Source organism: Odontesthes bonariensis, chromosome 5, assembly GCF_027942865.1.
Source record: "Odontesthes bonariensis isolate fOdoBon6 chromosome 5, fOdoBon6.hap1, whole genome shotgun sequence".
NCBI classification, from domain to species: domain Eukaryota; kingdom Metazoa; phylum Chordata; class Actinopteri; order Atheriniformes; family Atherinopsidae; genus Odontesthes; species Odontesthes bonariensis.
In genome coordinates this window covers 3,168,267-3,182,625 of record NC_134510.1, presented here as the reverse complement: position 1 = coordinate 3,182,625, position 14,359 = coordinate 3,168,267, and the positions used below count along the sequence as shown (strand labels likewise).

The 14,359-nt window shown below is 43.6% G+C and overlaps 1 protein-coding gene across 8 annotated transcripts in view; it reads left to right on the top strand.

Annotated features, from left to right (window-relative positions):
* Positions 1-14,359, top strand: part of adgrb1a (adhesion G protein-coupled receptor B1a) — a 219,380-nt gene that overhangs the window by 123,059 nt on the left and 81,962 nt on the right. For all 8 annotated transcript variants that reach the window (XM_075464672.1, XM_075464667.1, XM_075464670.1 and 5 more), the window contains one exon: positions 5,055-5,198. In XM_075464672.1, coding sequence (XP_075320787.1) covers positions 5,055-5,198 — 144 coding nt within the window. The remainder of the gene's footprint in view (positions 1-5,054; positions 5,199-14,359) is intronic.

Genomic DNA, 14,359 nt, shown 5'->3' with positions numbered 1-14,359 from the left:
AAGGGGAAGTTGATTTGAGGAAATCAGCTCCAGTGTTACATCCTTATGTCCGGAATATTAGTGACAGGACATGCACATTAATTCACAATTTGTTTGGCACTTTTTCTTTCTAATCTATCCAGGCCATCTGGAGACACCCGCCTAGAATAATTAAATGCAACCTCCTCGAAAAAAATGAGTGACGTATTATTGCAGATCTTAGCATAAAGTTACCAAGAATCCAAAATGCGTGGGAAGTGATATTAAAGCTGTGGCTTCAAAGTGTGTGGCCATGAGTTAAAGATACTGAACAATAACCTCGACAAAGGGCTCTCAACACATGGGAAGCATCACTAACTTAACATTTTCTTTAGTCTTAGGATGAATTATACAGTAGCTTGCAGTCTGTTGTGGTTAAGCAGTGTCATCATTTGTTAAAGAGACTTCATTCAACTGATTAAAAAGCACAGACTTGATAAATTCACAAAATGCTGACATTTGGTAAGTTGCTGTGCTGTTAATGCTGTTTCATCATATATTTCTGAGTAATTTGTGGCTATAACATAAATACAGTCAAAGTTTTGTTTCAATTTTAAGTTGGAGATCATAAAAAAATCATCTGGACCTTACCAGGTTTCAGAATTAGGTGAGCACAACTTCAGATGAACAGCAACACATGACATCACACGCTGTGCTATTATTCACTGAGCAAAAACTAAGATAAACTGTAGAAGCAGTGTGTAAGAAGCTAAGTCCACCCGTCCTGCTTCCACAGGAACTAAGAGGGTCAGCAGCAGCCGGGAGCTGCTGATCAATGCTCTGATCAACTGATCATCAGTCAGTGTGAGCAGCTCCATGAAAGCAGAAGTTCTGTCAGGTGTTGCACTGGTCCAGCCAGAGTCCAGACCTCATATAAAAGTACAGTACATTTCTACATAGGTATACATTTAGCATTTATTCTTGGTCCCATAAATCTCTTACTGGTTACAAAAATGCAAACAAAGAAACGCTGATCTGGAGTCAGTGGTTTGAAGGTATTAACTTGGGACCTCGAGCTAACTTTGGACCTTGGAATCGCCTCAATCACAATAGCCGCTTTCGGACAGACCGTTGTAAGAAAGTAGTTATCAGAACTACCCTCCTCGAATTTCGTTCTGATAACTATCCTTCCCCAGCGGAACTGTTTCAGTCTGCATTCGCACATGAGTCGGGACCTGATAGGGACTGATGCGCCGCGCGCAGCTGTCTGCTTGAGTGACGTGTTAGCCGTTAGCCGTTTAGCGCTACATTCAAACACAAAACAAAACGGTAAAAGTAAGGAGAGTAGAAAAAACACCACCAAGAAGCTAATATGGAGAGCGGGGAGGCCACTGTGTTCATGGTCTGCATGATGGTGATATTAATCATGGACAATCACATCAGGCGTCTAATATCGAGGCTGGAAAAGCTCACAGAGAGAGTCAGGAGATACTTTTTCATTTCATGAAGGAAGAAAGGAGAGCAGAGCGCTGCAGACAAATGAGACCAGTGTAAGTTTAACTTATTAAACACCCACCGGTTGTGTCTGTGTGGTATGATGAAACATTTCAGCCATGATAGCATGACATGGGGCGTAGCTACCGACCACCACACACCTCCGTTAGATTCGTTCTATAAGAACTATGAAAAGACCCGACCTCGGAGAAGGAGCTAAATAGTTATAGGAACTAAGGGAGAAAGCCCCGAGTTCCTGTATGTCCGAATACGGGAGAAAACGGCCCCGCGGATTAAAAGGTTATTAGAACTGCCAAAGGTTCCTACAGTCCGAAAGCGGCTATTGTTTCTATTTGTTATTTAGGTGTTAGGTTTAGACATGTTTTACCCCACCAAGGCACAGCACAATCCTTCTGTCGCATTTCATTTCTAATCACAGTATTTCCATGAGAACAAAACATTAGGTGAACATCACGCTCTCCCCTGAGCAGCAGGACTCAACACAGATTCTCCATTATATTCTCGGCCTTCTTCTGCCTCTCTCCATTGCCCAAGGGTTGGTAAATATTTACACATTCAAACTGGAAAAACAGTATAGTGTACATCACAGGCTTTTTTTTTAGACCTCCAGGTAAAAACGATGCAGAGTTTGAGCTGAGTCCAGGGAGAGTAGATAAGAATTGAGGCCATATGAGAGGTCCTGTTTACACTGGTGCCACCTCGCTCGCTGTCTGGAACCAAATAGCTGCCCACGTAGGCAGCATACTTCCCCTGGGGCAGCTGACCTCCTCCCTCCTGCTACACCTCAAACACAAGGAAAGCAATGTAAAGAACACTCCATCATCTCCTTATATATGCTGCAGTTAGATCAGAGTTCACCAGATTTAAACAGTTTGCTATTCCTGAGAAAAAGAGAAGAGAAAAAGTCTTTAGTGGAGAATATGTTTATTTATTTACCAATTTATTTATGTATTTTTTCATTTATTTATACACTGCAAAAAATAGGGGTCTTCAAACAAGATAAAAAACACAAACTAAGGGAAAAGGTACTCAAAACAAGTGAAAAAATCTGTCCATGCAGCAAGATAATTTGATTTGGCAAGATTTCTTAAATTAAGATTGAAGGAGTCTTGTTTCTAGATTTAACAAAGGCAGTTTTGTGAACAAACATTTGTCATATGCTTAAAATCCAAAGAATAAAGTGTTTTCAGATATTTTCTAGCATGTTGAGTTTGTTATTGAATCTTAAAACAAGATTTACTTTGATGAGACTTTGGAGGAGAAACGTAATACATCTTATTTTAAGTGTTAATTGTCTCATTTTATGATTCCCTGCCTGTTTGAGATAAAAAAAAGTCAAATTTTGCTTGATATAAGATTATACTGTTAAGTTGAAGACTTAAAATAAGAAATGAATTCTTAAAACAAGAAAAAATATCTAGCACTTCTAAATGTAAGGTTTTTTTTCTTGGTAACAACCAAATAATTTGCAGTGTAGATATCTACATTCCATTTTTTATTTTATGTTTTGTTATCAAACCTGCATCTGTTGCCATGCCCACACCCAGAGCAGTCATCAGCAGCATCAGAGAGGAAAAAAGAGCAAACAAAGCAAGCTCATAATAAATCAACTTAGCAAATCTTGGTATTAAATCGGATTCTCACGAGGCAAACTGCCTTCGGTTCTGGCCCCCTGCATCTCTCTGACCTTAGAGCACACACACACACTGAAATGTGAAAACATCGCTGCTGCACCCAGAGGTGCACTGGTTGCTGACTGGACAAGTGCTTTTATGAAACTGAAGGAAAAAGCAACCGGCAGAGGTAATGATCTGTGTCCCACTTCAAAGATGCTTGGAATGCTTGGAAGATGCACACACAATTACTCAGCGCTGATAAGTGCACCAGTTTTCAGCAAGTGAACATGCTTTGGGAGAAAATCAAGTCCCATTGTAACAAAGCCTACTTATTGTGAGGGCTGGACCTCTGCATTTGCAGCCATGAGGACATGAAATGCCATCGGCTCCAAGTTTAGCTTCAGAGGCAAGAAAATATTTGTTTGTGTTTATCAAATGACAAACTGTTGGTTTTCCCCCGTTCAGCAGCTCATATGTGGTGCAGACAGCCCTCAGACACCTAGAACAATACAAATGAAGGCCTGTATTGAGCTATCACAAGCAGCATATCTGAGGTGTGCAACCCCAGGGTGGCACCAGTTAGTTTTCTCTTTGTTTCTTTCATGAAAGTAAAAGAAAATGACTGATCCTGGTTCGTGAAATTCATAAAGTTCTGGAAATGATTCTGCTTGCACGCATGTGAGCACATCTTTTTGGTGGAACAGGTGGAGGAGATTCAAGTTAAAGGATAAAAAGGTTGGGAACCACTGCTCCAGAGCATTTACTGTGAGAAAAGTGTGCATGCTGAAAACTAGCTTTATGTTCTCTAAGCAATATGATGGATATGTTCATATACATACAGTAGTGATGTTCACAAAAAAGTCATTACAGATAAGAAGAGTTTCATCCACCTAAAAAGAGGATCCCACATATGAAAAAGTTCCTACAATTTGGATGTAAATAGCCTACCATTTATTGTTGAATTTAAATTTGATTTTGAACCTCCTGAAAACTTGTGTTTCAGAATCAGAGTCACTTTTATTGCCAGGTATGTGAACACACAAGGAATCTGACTTCGGTTTCACTGAGCTGGTACAAACAGATAAAAAACAAACAAGCATAGACATAAACAAGAACAAAGACAAAAGCTAAAAGTAGGAGAGAGCAAAGTACCGAGGCAGCCGCCCACGGCGACATGCATGATTGGATCAGTCCTGATTGACCAGAGAATGAACGAAGTCCTGTGTTTGAACCAAGTCAAACTCTGATTGGTGCACTGAGGGATCATACTAGCCTAGAAATCTAGATGCCCCTAGCGACCGCATATTGAATTTGCTCCCGGGTGAGTCTAGTCAGTTGAAAATCGAAACTTAATCGGGACAATCAAATCATGAGGAGCGGGATCCGAGGCCGGGCTACCTAGTGACAACGGAGGTGCGACGTTTCAGTGTGTAGTTCCAGAGAGAGGTAAACAATGGCTGCACCCAGCCAACAGTCTTTCCATTTGGCTTTGGCAGCGACTCTAGAAGATTTAAATATACATTTTTATTTGCGAGACGAACAGATAACTGCACTTAAGTTATTCTTGAAAAAAAAGGACGTTTTCGGAGTTTCCTCTCTGACATTAGACTACACTCCACCATGTACTTTCCGTCGCGCTGACTACGTAATCCTTCTTCATCGCTCTGATTGGTTGTTGTACCATCCTATTGCGTGGCATTGAGTTCAGAGGCAACTTAACAGACAACCGTTTATCCCGCCCACACTGCTGTCCAGCTTCACTAGACCCCTGTACAGCTTTTTGCTGTAGGGGTCTGGCTTGCTAGGCAAGGATCATACTGCAACATTGGAGCGATCTGAATTGTAAATCCAGAATGGACAGACATCCTGCATGTGTGATGTATAAAGCAGACTGAACAGTGTGACAATGATATGATGAAAATATTCTGTGACAGTGTTTCAGTTCTCACCCCTTCTGATTTGCAGTTCTGAGCATCCACAAGCGTCCAGTGATGGGTCACGCAGACATCAACTTCCCCATGAAGGGCTGGAGGGGCATGGTGGACTGGGCTCGCAGCTCTGAAGACAGAGTCAGCATCCCCAAGAACATCCTGTCCACTGGCCAGCCAGGTGAGAGCTGTGCACGTCAGCTGTTCAGCACATGCAGAGTTCCAAACATCTTTCCCGACCACCGACTGCAGCAGGGCCGTCGCTTTCAGAATTTCAGATGTTTGTGTTTGGTTTGGAGGGAGTTGTCAAGACAAAAAGCAGAAACAGGGAGCATCAATTGATTTTTAAAACAGTGTTTGCTGCCATTACTCTGCAGAACAACCCCCCCCGCTCAGACAAACTCCCGCAGAGACGCTCGTATTTAATGTTGCAAATAAAACAGAATAACAAAATGATTTAGCATCACCTGCTGTTCGGCAGCTGCACAACAAAGAGCACATTGTTTTTCAAAAGGCCAGAGTGGCTTTGATAGGATGTTAATACAAAGCCCATCTGCCTCAACAGTTTCACCACTTATTTAGTGCTTCCACAGCCAGGAAAGGATGGACCCATGTGGTCCTAAAGAAGAGACAAAGCAAAGATGCACGCACCATCATATGAATGAAAACTGAGTGTTTGTGTTCTGAAGTCTCCCTTTGGTATTCCATAAGATAGACATTGATTCTTGGTGTGGTATCAAGGTAAAGTAAAGAAAATATTGAAATTGAAACATTGCAGATATTTATCATTAATCTGTATTAAATCTTAGTGGTACAAGAGTCACTGCTGGTGATTAGTTGATCAATATTCTCTGAAGTTTTCAAGAAAATCTCTCAGTCTTCCAAAATAAATGTTTGTCAAGTTCTACTCACAGGGCCTTAAATGTCCCACACTGGAGCTGTGCTGCCTCCTGAGCAGCAACAAAATGTATCTTTAGGTTTAGGAAACAGACTGTTTGGAGAACGTTTGGGATTTTAAACAAATAAACAAGATAAATACTAAAAAATGTATAAACTTTGATCCCTGTGTTGAGCATCTTCCCCTGTACTTGTGATACAGCTAACATGTTAAACATCACTGCAATTTCAATCAACAACATGGGGAATTAAAGATATTATAATGGGCAAGAAAGAATATGGTTTCTCCCCGTGTATGCGTGGGTTCTCTCCGGGTACTCCGGCTTCCTCCCACCGTCCAAAAACATGCCTGTGAGGTTAACTGGTGTCTCTAAAATTTCCTTCGGTGTGAGTGTGAGTGCATAGTTGTGTGTCTCCGTGTGTCCCTGTGATGGACCGGCGACCTGTCCAGGGTGTACCCCGCCTCTCGCCCAATGACTGCTGGGATAGGCTCCAGCCCGCAACCCTAAATTGGATTAAGCAGGTATAGAAAATGGATGGATGAAGCATATGGTCAAAGGAGCACATTTACAGCTTATACTGCTAAAGGCTCATTCACTTCTTCAAAGCCACAGCTTCCACAGCTTCTCAGACGCATGTTCGCTTACTTTGAGTTTGATTGGAGCATTAATGTAGTGATTTGTAAACTCTTCCTTTGGTCAGTAAATGACGTTATCTGAAAGCAAAGTTTGGAATTCACATTTTTCATCATGTTGGGGCAGTGCAGCTTTGGATGCTCCATGTTCAAGCTAGAAAATTGAGCATCCCCAAATAGAAGGCGTTGTGTATGGATTATTTTGATTTCTCTTTTCTTTTTCAAACAAACGGGTTTAAGGTCAGACTGTCTTTTTAACAATAGCTACAGCTCAGCCTTTCTGCCCTTATGCAGCATGTTTCGGCCCCCCACACTGCACTACAGCAGAGAGGATCTGGCCTTCATTTCTTCAGATGTGGTAAGGGCGGATTATAGTTCTGCGTCTATCGTCTTGACGTGTTGCTTTGCTCTGGTCGCGAACCACTTTTCATGTTATGGTTCTGCAACCTCGGTCTGGAATTTCTCGGGACGCACAGCAGTTTCCCCTTGCGAGAATTTCGGTGGGCGGTGACGAGAACTTCGGCGGCGCCGGCGAAAGTGTTTATTTTTCAAAAAAAAAGGAGGAAGCCACACAGACAACCGGAAAGGCACACCGAGGACCAATCACAGCCGCTTTTGTCTGCGCACTTCCGTTGGTGGTCTGCGTGCGTCTGTCGCGTAGTCAGGATTTTTCTGAGGTGCACGACAGCGCGCGCAGAGCCTCTGCGTGGGGGAGTAGTCAAGATTTTGACGCTCGCAGAGGCTCTGCGTCCGAGCGTCAGAGGCTTTGCGTCTGAAGCATAAATCAGCCTGTAGAGAGGGTTCCTTGGGAATTCCAGTTCCCTCCCATAAGCAGATGGAATATGCAAAATTATTTTGCCAGAGGGTTCTTCATATGTCCCTCTGTAGACATGTACAGAGACGCTGAAAGCAGCCCTTCATCAGAGACCTGAAGCCCCTCAGGTGGCTTCTTTCAAAGCATTTCGAGGGTTAAGGCCGGCCATTTCAGCTGCATCACTCCACAAGTCAAATTTAGAATTTGGGTAAATTTTTTTTTTTAAAAAGCTGAATTTTGGCAGTACAGCTAACAGAGCAGGTGTTGTGATTCTTAGGAAAAGGGATGATACTCGTCTTGTCTCTGAGTAAATGTCTCCACTCTGATAGCAGAGTGAGATTCATGTCCTGTGTCATCTGAGCATCCGCTACTAAACCAGCTGAGTTCATCTTCTGTCTGCTGGCAGATGCCAGGTTCACAGTTCCAGGAGCGGTAGGGTCATTTTTCAGCCGGGAGGTTTCCCACAATTTATACCAACCCTGCACTGCTATGCTAATGAGGCTGTCATTCCTAATCAGGAGTCAACAGGAGCCAATCAGAGGTAATTTCCCTCAAGCTGTGGGAAGTGTCTCCAAGGTAGCAGAGTCACACCAGCAGCCAGCCCTTTATGCATAAAGCCTGGACCTGTTTACAGAGTGAAAACGGCCCTCAGGTGCCTGTACTCCCATTGGTTCCTCCTAACGCATGCCATCTGGAAATACACTATGATATGTTCCCTAATGAACGTGTCAATAAATGGTAAATGTTAAAATTGTGTAGAGAACTTCTTACAGCAAAAAGGGTTAGGGTTAGTCAAATGAAAGTCTAGAATAAGATTAGATTATTTAGTTTCATATGGAAACAATGTTGTTGAGCAGAGTGTTCCTAACCTGCCAATTAGCTTTCATTAAAGGGGAACTCCGGGGCATTTGAAGCGCAATCCCATTGCTAGAGTTTGTCAAATACTGATAGTAGGACACAGACAGGTGCAAATCTGCGCTCCTGGTTTATAAAGTTCATTACAACAATATTACTGGGCATGTATTATAATGTTTTAAATACTTGAACGCAGTTTTTCTAGAGAAGATAATTGCTTTGTAAATGGGATTATCGTCCATCGACTCTTTTGGGCTTTCACATGCGCGAGCGTACAACTAACCGGTGAGTTACATGCTGTTTATAAAGTTGTTTTGTAACGTCCCCATGCCAGTAATGTGAGAACCATGCATATGGTTTTGATGGTAAGGCTTGTGACTTTATTGTCAGATGGTTTATAAAGTGGTGTGACGTTTCTGCTGTGTGCAAGTTGTTGTTTTACGTGAAAGGGTTGGCACTTGCCCCTAGCCACCACGTATTAGCCTCGCTTGACAGGCTGCGCTAACAGTGCAATCTCCACACAGGGAGCGCAGATTTGCACCTGTCTGTGTCCTACTGTCAGTATTTGACAACCTCTAGCAATGGGATTGCGCTTCAAATGCCCCGGAGTTCCCCTTTAAAGGAAAACGGCTGTGTTCCTGGTAAACAGTCAGTCCCACTGCTGATAAGCCATTTTACACAAGCCAGACATCTTCCACATATGCTGACATTAAATGGGCAGTTGTCACACCAACATTGCTGGAGGCCTAAATGCTGCGTGTACACCAAGGGCGACCTACGCTCCCTGGTAGCGGAGGTAGCTGGAGAAGCTTCGCTTGAGAATTTGCTTTGGTACCTTTGTTCGCTCGTGACGTCACATTTAGAATGTTCAGTTTTTAAAGGCCCCGCGGCTGTGCAGCACCCCCGCGAAAAGAACAAATGAGGAAAGAGAGGGCAGGGACACGAATAAACGTGTTGTTATTTACAATTTGTTATACAAGATATACATCACGTTACAAATTATGTATAACTACATTAGGTACACCTGAGAAGAGCAGGAACAGCAGAGGCAGCTGTGAAAAAGAAACTAAATTCGAAATAAAATCCGAAATAAATCCGAAATAAAACTTAATTGCAGTGAGAAAGGTATGCGTGGGGTTACTACACTATTGTATTGAAGCACTCCACACGGCAATTGCAACAGTCTCAGGATTAAACGACTATTGTTTGGATAGGAACCAAAGTTTACACGTCTGTTTCTGCGAACCCCGCAGATTGTCGTTCCCCTACAATCTGTGGATTGTCATTGGTTTTCGCCGAACCGCGTCATAGCTCATTACCATAATATTAGCTTGAGTTTAATTGCTGGAATCCGCTCTGGTCGCTCAGTTCTTTTCGCCACTGGCGAATCCGCTCTGGTCGCCCAGTTAGCTCACCCTCCATAGAGAAATAATGATTTCCGGCGCTCAGGTAGCGTAGGTCGCTCTTGGTGTACACACAGCATAATTGTGTCTCAACATGATACTCTGATCTGAAAACAAAAATATTCACATATTAGTCTACTTCCTTCGACAGATCAATCCAAACAGCTTTCAGACTGTATAACAGTCTCCCCCTTTTTACCAAGATGAGTTATACAGCAGCCTGATGATTCAGTTCATTTCAACCGTACTTTATTTATCCCCAAAGTGAAAGTGTATTGTTGCAGTATGCCATTTAAAAAAATAAAATGATTGTTTCAGGTAGATGAGATAAAAACTAATGGTACATAAAGGAATCAGCTGACAAACATGGAGAAAGTTGAAGTGCAGCAGAGAGAAAGGTGTGGTAGAAGTCTTCCGAGGTCACCATCAGTGGGTTGGGCTGATGTTTTGTACCGTGAAAGCAACTTAACCGATGTCACACATCGCATCAGCAGGCATGGACAGCAACTCACAGCCAACAGTTCCACATCTCTCCGTCTGCCCACGTGGTCTTAAAGCTAAGAAGGGAGGTGCAGAGTTGTTCCTGCAGCCATGCCTCGGTAAAATAAACATTACCCTCCTGAAACGCCTGCCAAGCCCCTCCATTTTATCTGCACTTCCCATGTTGATCAAGTGAGGAAATGGTTTAAACTTCCTCCTCAGTTCTTTCCATTTGTTCTGTTTCCACAACAACTCATTTTCAGAGGGTCTGGTTTTTGGGGTCTTATTGTAGTCATTACTTGAGCTTTCGAAAGCTTAGTCAACTGTGTAAAAAGCTCTCCCATTGCTGAGGTTATGCATCATATCGGATGTAAAAAAAAAATATAAACGCTGGCATTGGTGGGTCTATACCACATCTAAATAAGAAACCAGCCAACCTCCTATTATAGAGGACTGTGGCGTGTTAAACAACGTCTGCTCCGATGTTAAAAGCACTTGTAGAGGCAGGGCTGCTTGTCTTGGCTTCTCTAACATACTTAATTATGTTAAGTTTCTCAAATGTGTCCCCTCAAACTTTTCACTAAACAGCATCAGATTCCTCCACTTTATGCCTCATTAAACAGTATTCCTCATTTAGGGGTCATACTCTAAAATACTTGGCTGAAGCGTGAGAAGAAGCCATCTGCTTGGGGTTTCTACATTTTAGAGTCTCACCTTGCCTCCAGAAAAATGACCTGTGGATGTGCACAATAAAAACTCAAATGTTATGTAAAACCAAGTGTATGACCTTTACCTCACAAGCTGAGCGCTTGCTTTAAAACTGTTAAAGGAAAACGCCAGAAAGTTTCAAATTTACTATTTTCCCTGGTACATGTTCCCCAAAATCGATTTCTCACCTTGTTTACATTTGTCAGCCCAAGAGAGTAACATTCGCGAATGTTTGAAATTCAAGTTATACCGCTCTGGCTCTCCCTCCCTAGCGCCGCCATGTTCACTCAACATGACGTCAGAAATGCAAACATTTTTTCTACAGCAATGGAAGACACTTACGAACTGTCTTGGTCTGACTCGGACCCGGAGATAGAATGCGAAGTTTCGCCTGAGTCCGAGTCAGATCATGATCAGCCTCTCGATCCAAGTTATGTTAGCTTATAGCCATCAGCCGAGATGGTCGGATAAGGCTAAAAATAAGGATGGACAAGTGGCTGTCGCAGCAGCCGCGGCACCGCCGCCAAATGCTAACAACTCACCGGTTGTATCCACGAGCCGTGAGGCGTTTCCGGACCCCATGCCCAACCTTGTGTACCGTTTCCAGGCCTACCGGCAGGTGACCTACTTTCTCCATGGGAGACTTGGGAAGCGCTTCCGAAGAGTGATTCCCTCCTGTGCGGTGTGGGCGATCAGGGATAAATATGAGTCGCAGGACGGGACCTACAAGGGTTTCCTTCACGCCGACGAGGCAGTTGTAGACTATCACTACATGTGAACATACATGTTGAAATAAAAATAATTTCTAATTCTACTATATACAGGTAGTATTCAATCATTGTGTATTTCCAAGTTACACTCTACACTTTGTTAGAGCACACTCCCGCCACACAAGTAGAATTTTATTTCCGCTGCACAAGTAGAATTGCATTTCTGATGTAAAATATGCCCGGATGTGGCTGAACATGGCTGCGCCCATGGCCAGAAGTGAAAAAATCTGGGAGCGCAAGGTTATGGGTTGAATAATGTAAAACTGTGAGAAACCGATTTTGGAGGACAGGTGTCAGGGAAAATAGGAAAATTGAAATTTTCCGACGTTTTCCTTTAAGGACTGTTCAGAAATCACAGGATCCAAACACAGAAGCAAGAATGGGAAAACTGTTACAACAGAAACGAGACCAAGTAGAATCCAATGAAGTTGCAGGCCGTGTCTCTGGGGCAGTAAACCCAGGTCTGTGTCTGGGAAGCCAGGCAGGTGAGTGCAGGCAGGCCTTGCATTTGTCCAGTAGAGATACAGCAAAAGATTGTAACTGACCAGGAGGGTTTTTCCTTGAAGCATGCAACTCTTCCCAATCTTAAACAGTGGCAGGGCAGAGTGGCAAGTGGTGTGGTCACAGAAGCTGATCAGCTGCTGGCCAGATCTGATTCCATAAAACAGGTGAGTCCCGAGACTGGTCACTCCTGGAGATGAAAACACACACGTTAATGTGGTCAAGCTTCACCAACACATTGGTCCAAGGAATAGCAGTTCAACACAGATTAGCTGGCACCAGCTGGAGAGTTGACTCAGGTAATAACCAGGTTATAAGCAGGTTATGAGCAGGTTATGAGCAGGTTATGAGCAGGTTATGAGCAGGTTATAAGCAGGTAATAAGCAGGTAATAAGCACGTAATACGCAGGTTATGAGCAGGAGATAATCAGTCCAGCACAGGTGAGTCGGCTCTTTCATCAGCCACTCTGAGAATACTGCCCAAGGAAGAGAGAGAGAGAGAGCAGAGGAAGGGAAACCAAGAAAGACCCACAAACCCTACAGGAACCAGCTCATACCAGCTCTCAGTGTTGCTTTCCTGAAGACTAACTTGTACGGACAGCATGGATGTGGATGCAAGGATCTAATCGAGCCACACATTGAGTTCACGCATGTAATGAAGTAAAGCTTTCACACATGACTTCTTCAGAGAAGTTTTTACACGCCTGCATGTTTATGCTCCAGCATGTGTACACACACATTCTGCACCAACATCGACTGAGCAAACTTTTCTGGAGCGAAAAGTGTGTGATACGGTGTGTGACACGGCTTCAGTCTCACAGACAGACACATAACTCACTCAATCACTGCTCTAAGTTCCTTCAGGCTAGTTGTTGTTGGGCACAGACAATCTGGCTGAGCATATTGAATGGGCCAGCCAAAGAGTGCATGAGGAGGACACATAATACTGCCTCCCCCTCACACTCCCACATGTCTTGCTCAGTTCCCCCCTGATGCTCCTGGGAGCTCAGCTGTTGCCTCGGAGCTACTGTCTCTGCCTGCTGCCTGGCACACTGCTGTGTGCTCTCAGGCTGCCACACAGTGTGCTGGAGCAGAAGAGCTGAATGTCTTCAGATGGCCCGGCAGATGGAGTCATGTTTTTTTCCTTGTGTGTGTGTGTGTCTGCGTGACAGAATGCAAAGGCTTCCCAGGGCAGTCTGTGCTTTTATCTAGCCCAGTTGTCAAGTTGACAAATTTCGTCCCATGCTGCACTGTTGGCCCTCATCTGGAAGAGGGAGAGCTCCTGAGAGCTGAAGCCAAACGTAGACATGTGCAGATCAATATGAACCACTAGGTTTCACCTTGTAGGTAGACTCGTGGAGATATTTTCTGACTGCGTTTCAAAAGATGGATTCCTCACTGGGTCAGTGGTGGGTGCCCTCGGGTGCTGCCGCGTCGTTGCTGTGGAAGCCAAATGACCATGTTTAATGACTGTTTACTGTCTGCTTCTGGCATGCAGTCTTAGAGGCCGTACGATTGATGTTTGAATGTTTTACAGCCTGCACTATGTTGTTCAGCCTTTGGAGCTGTTCAATTCAATTCAATTCAATTCATTTTTATTTATATAGCGCCAAATACAACAAATGTCATCTCAAGGCACTTAGATAGTAAGTCCAATTCAAGCCAATTGGAATTCAATTAATTAATAATAATCATAATTCATAAAATAATCCAATTCGTTCATATAGAGCCAATTCAAAAACAATTTCCTAGCTAAGAAAACCAACAGATTGCACTGAAAACTTTTTGTTTTTCGGTCCAATCTCCCGGCCTGAGCGTGCCTGAGGCGACTGTGGAGAGAAACGACTCCCTTTTAACAGGAAGAAACCTCTGGCAGAACCAGAACCAGGAAGGGTGGCCATCCGCCTCCACCAGCTGGGGTTTGAGAAGACAGAAAGGGGGGGAGGGGGGGAGGGCCGCAGCGGCGGCGGCACTGTAACACCATTCAAGGATATCTGTTGGAACAGGGAAACACGAGTTAATGACCATAATAATATCACATATACATAAAGAGAGTAAAGTGAGGAAAGGTGTGTCAAATGAGCTCCCCCAGCAGTCTAGGCCTATAGCAGCTTAACTATGGGATGTTTCAGGATCACCTGAGCCATCCCTAACTATAAGCTTTATCAAAAAGGAAAGTTTTAAGCCTGGTCTTAAAAGTGGAAAGGGTGTCTGCTTCCCGGACATTTACTGGCAGCTTATTCCACAATAGAGGGGCCTGATAACTGAAGGCTCTGCCTC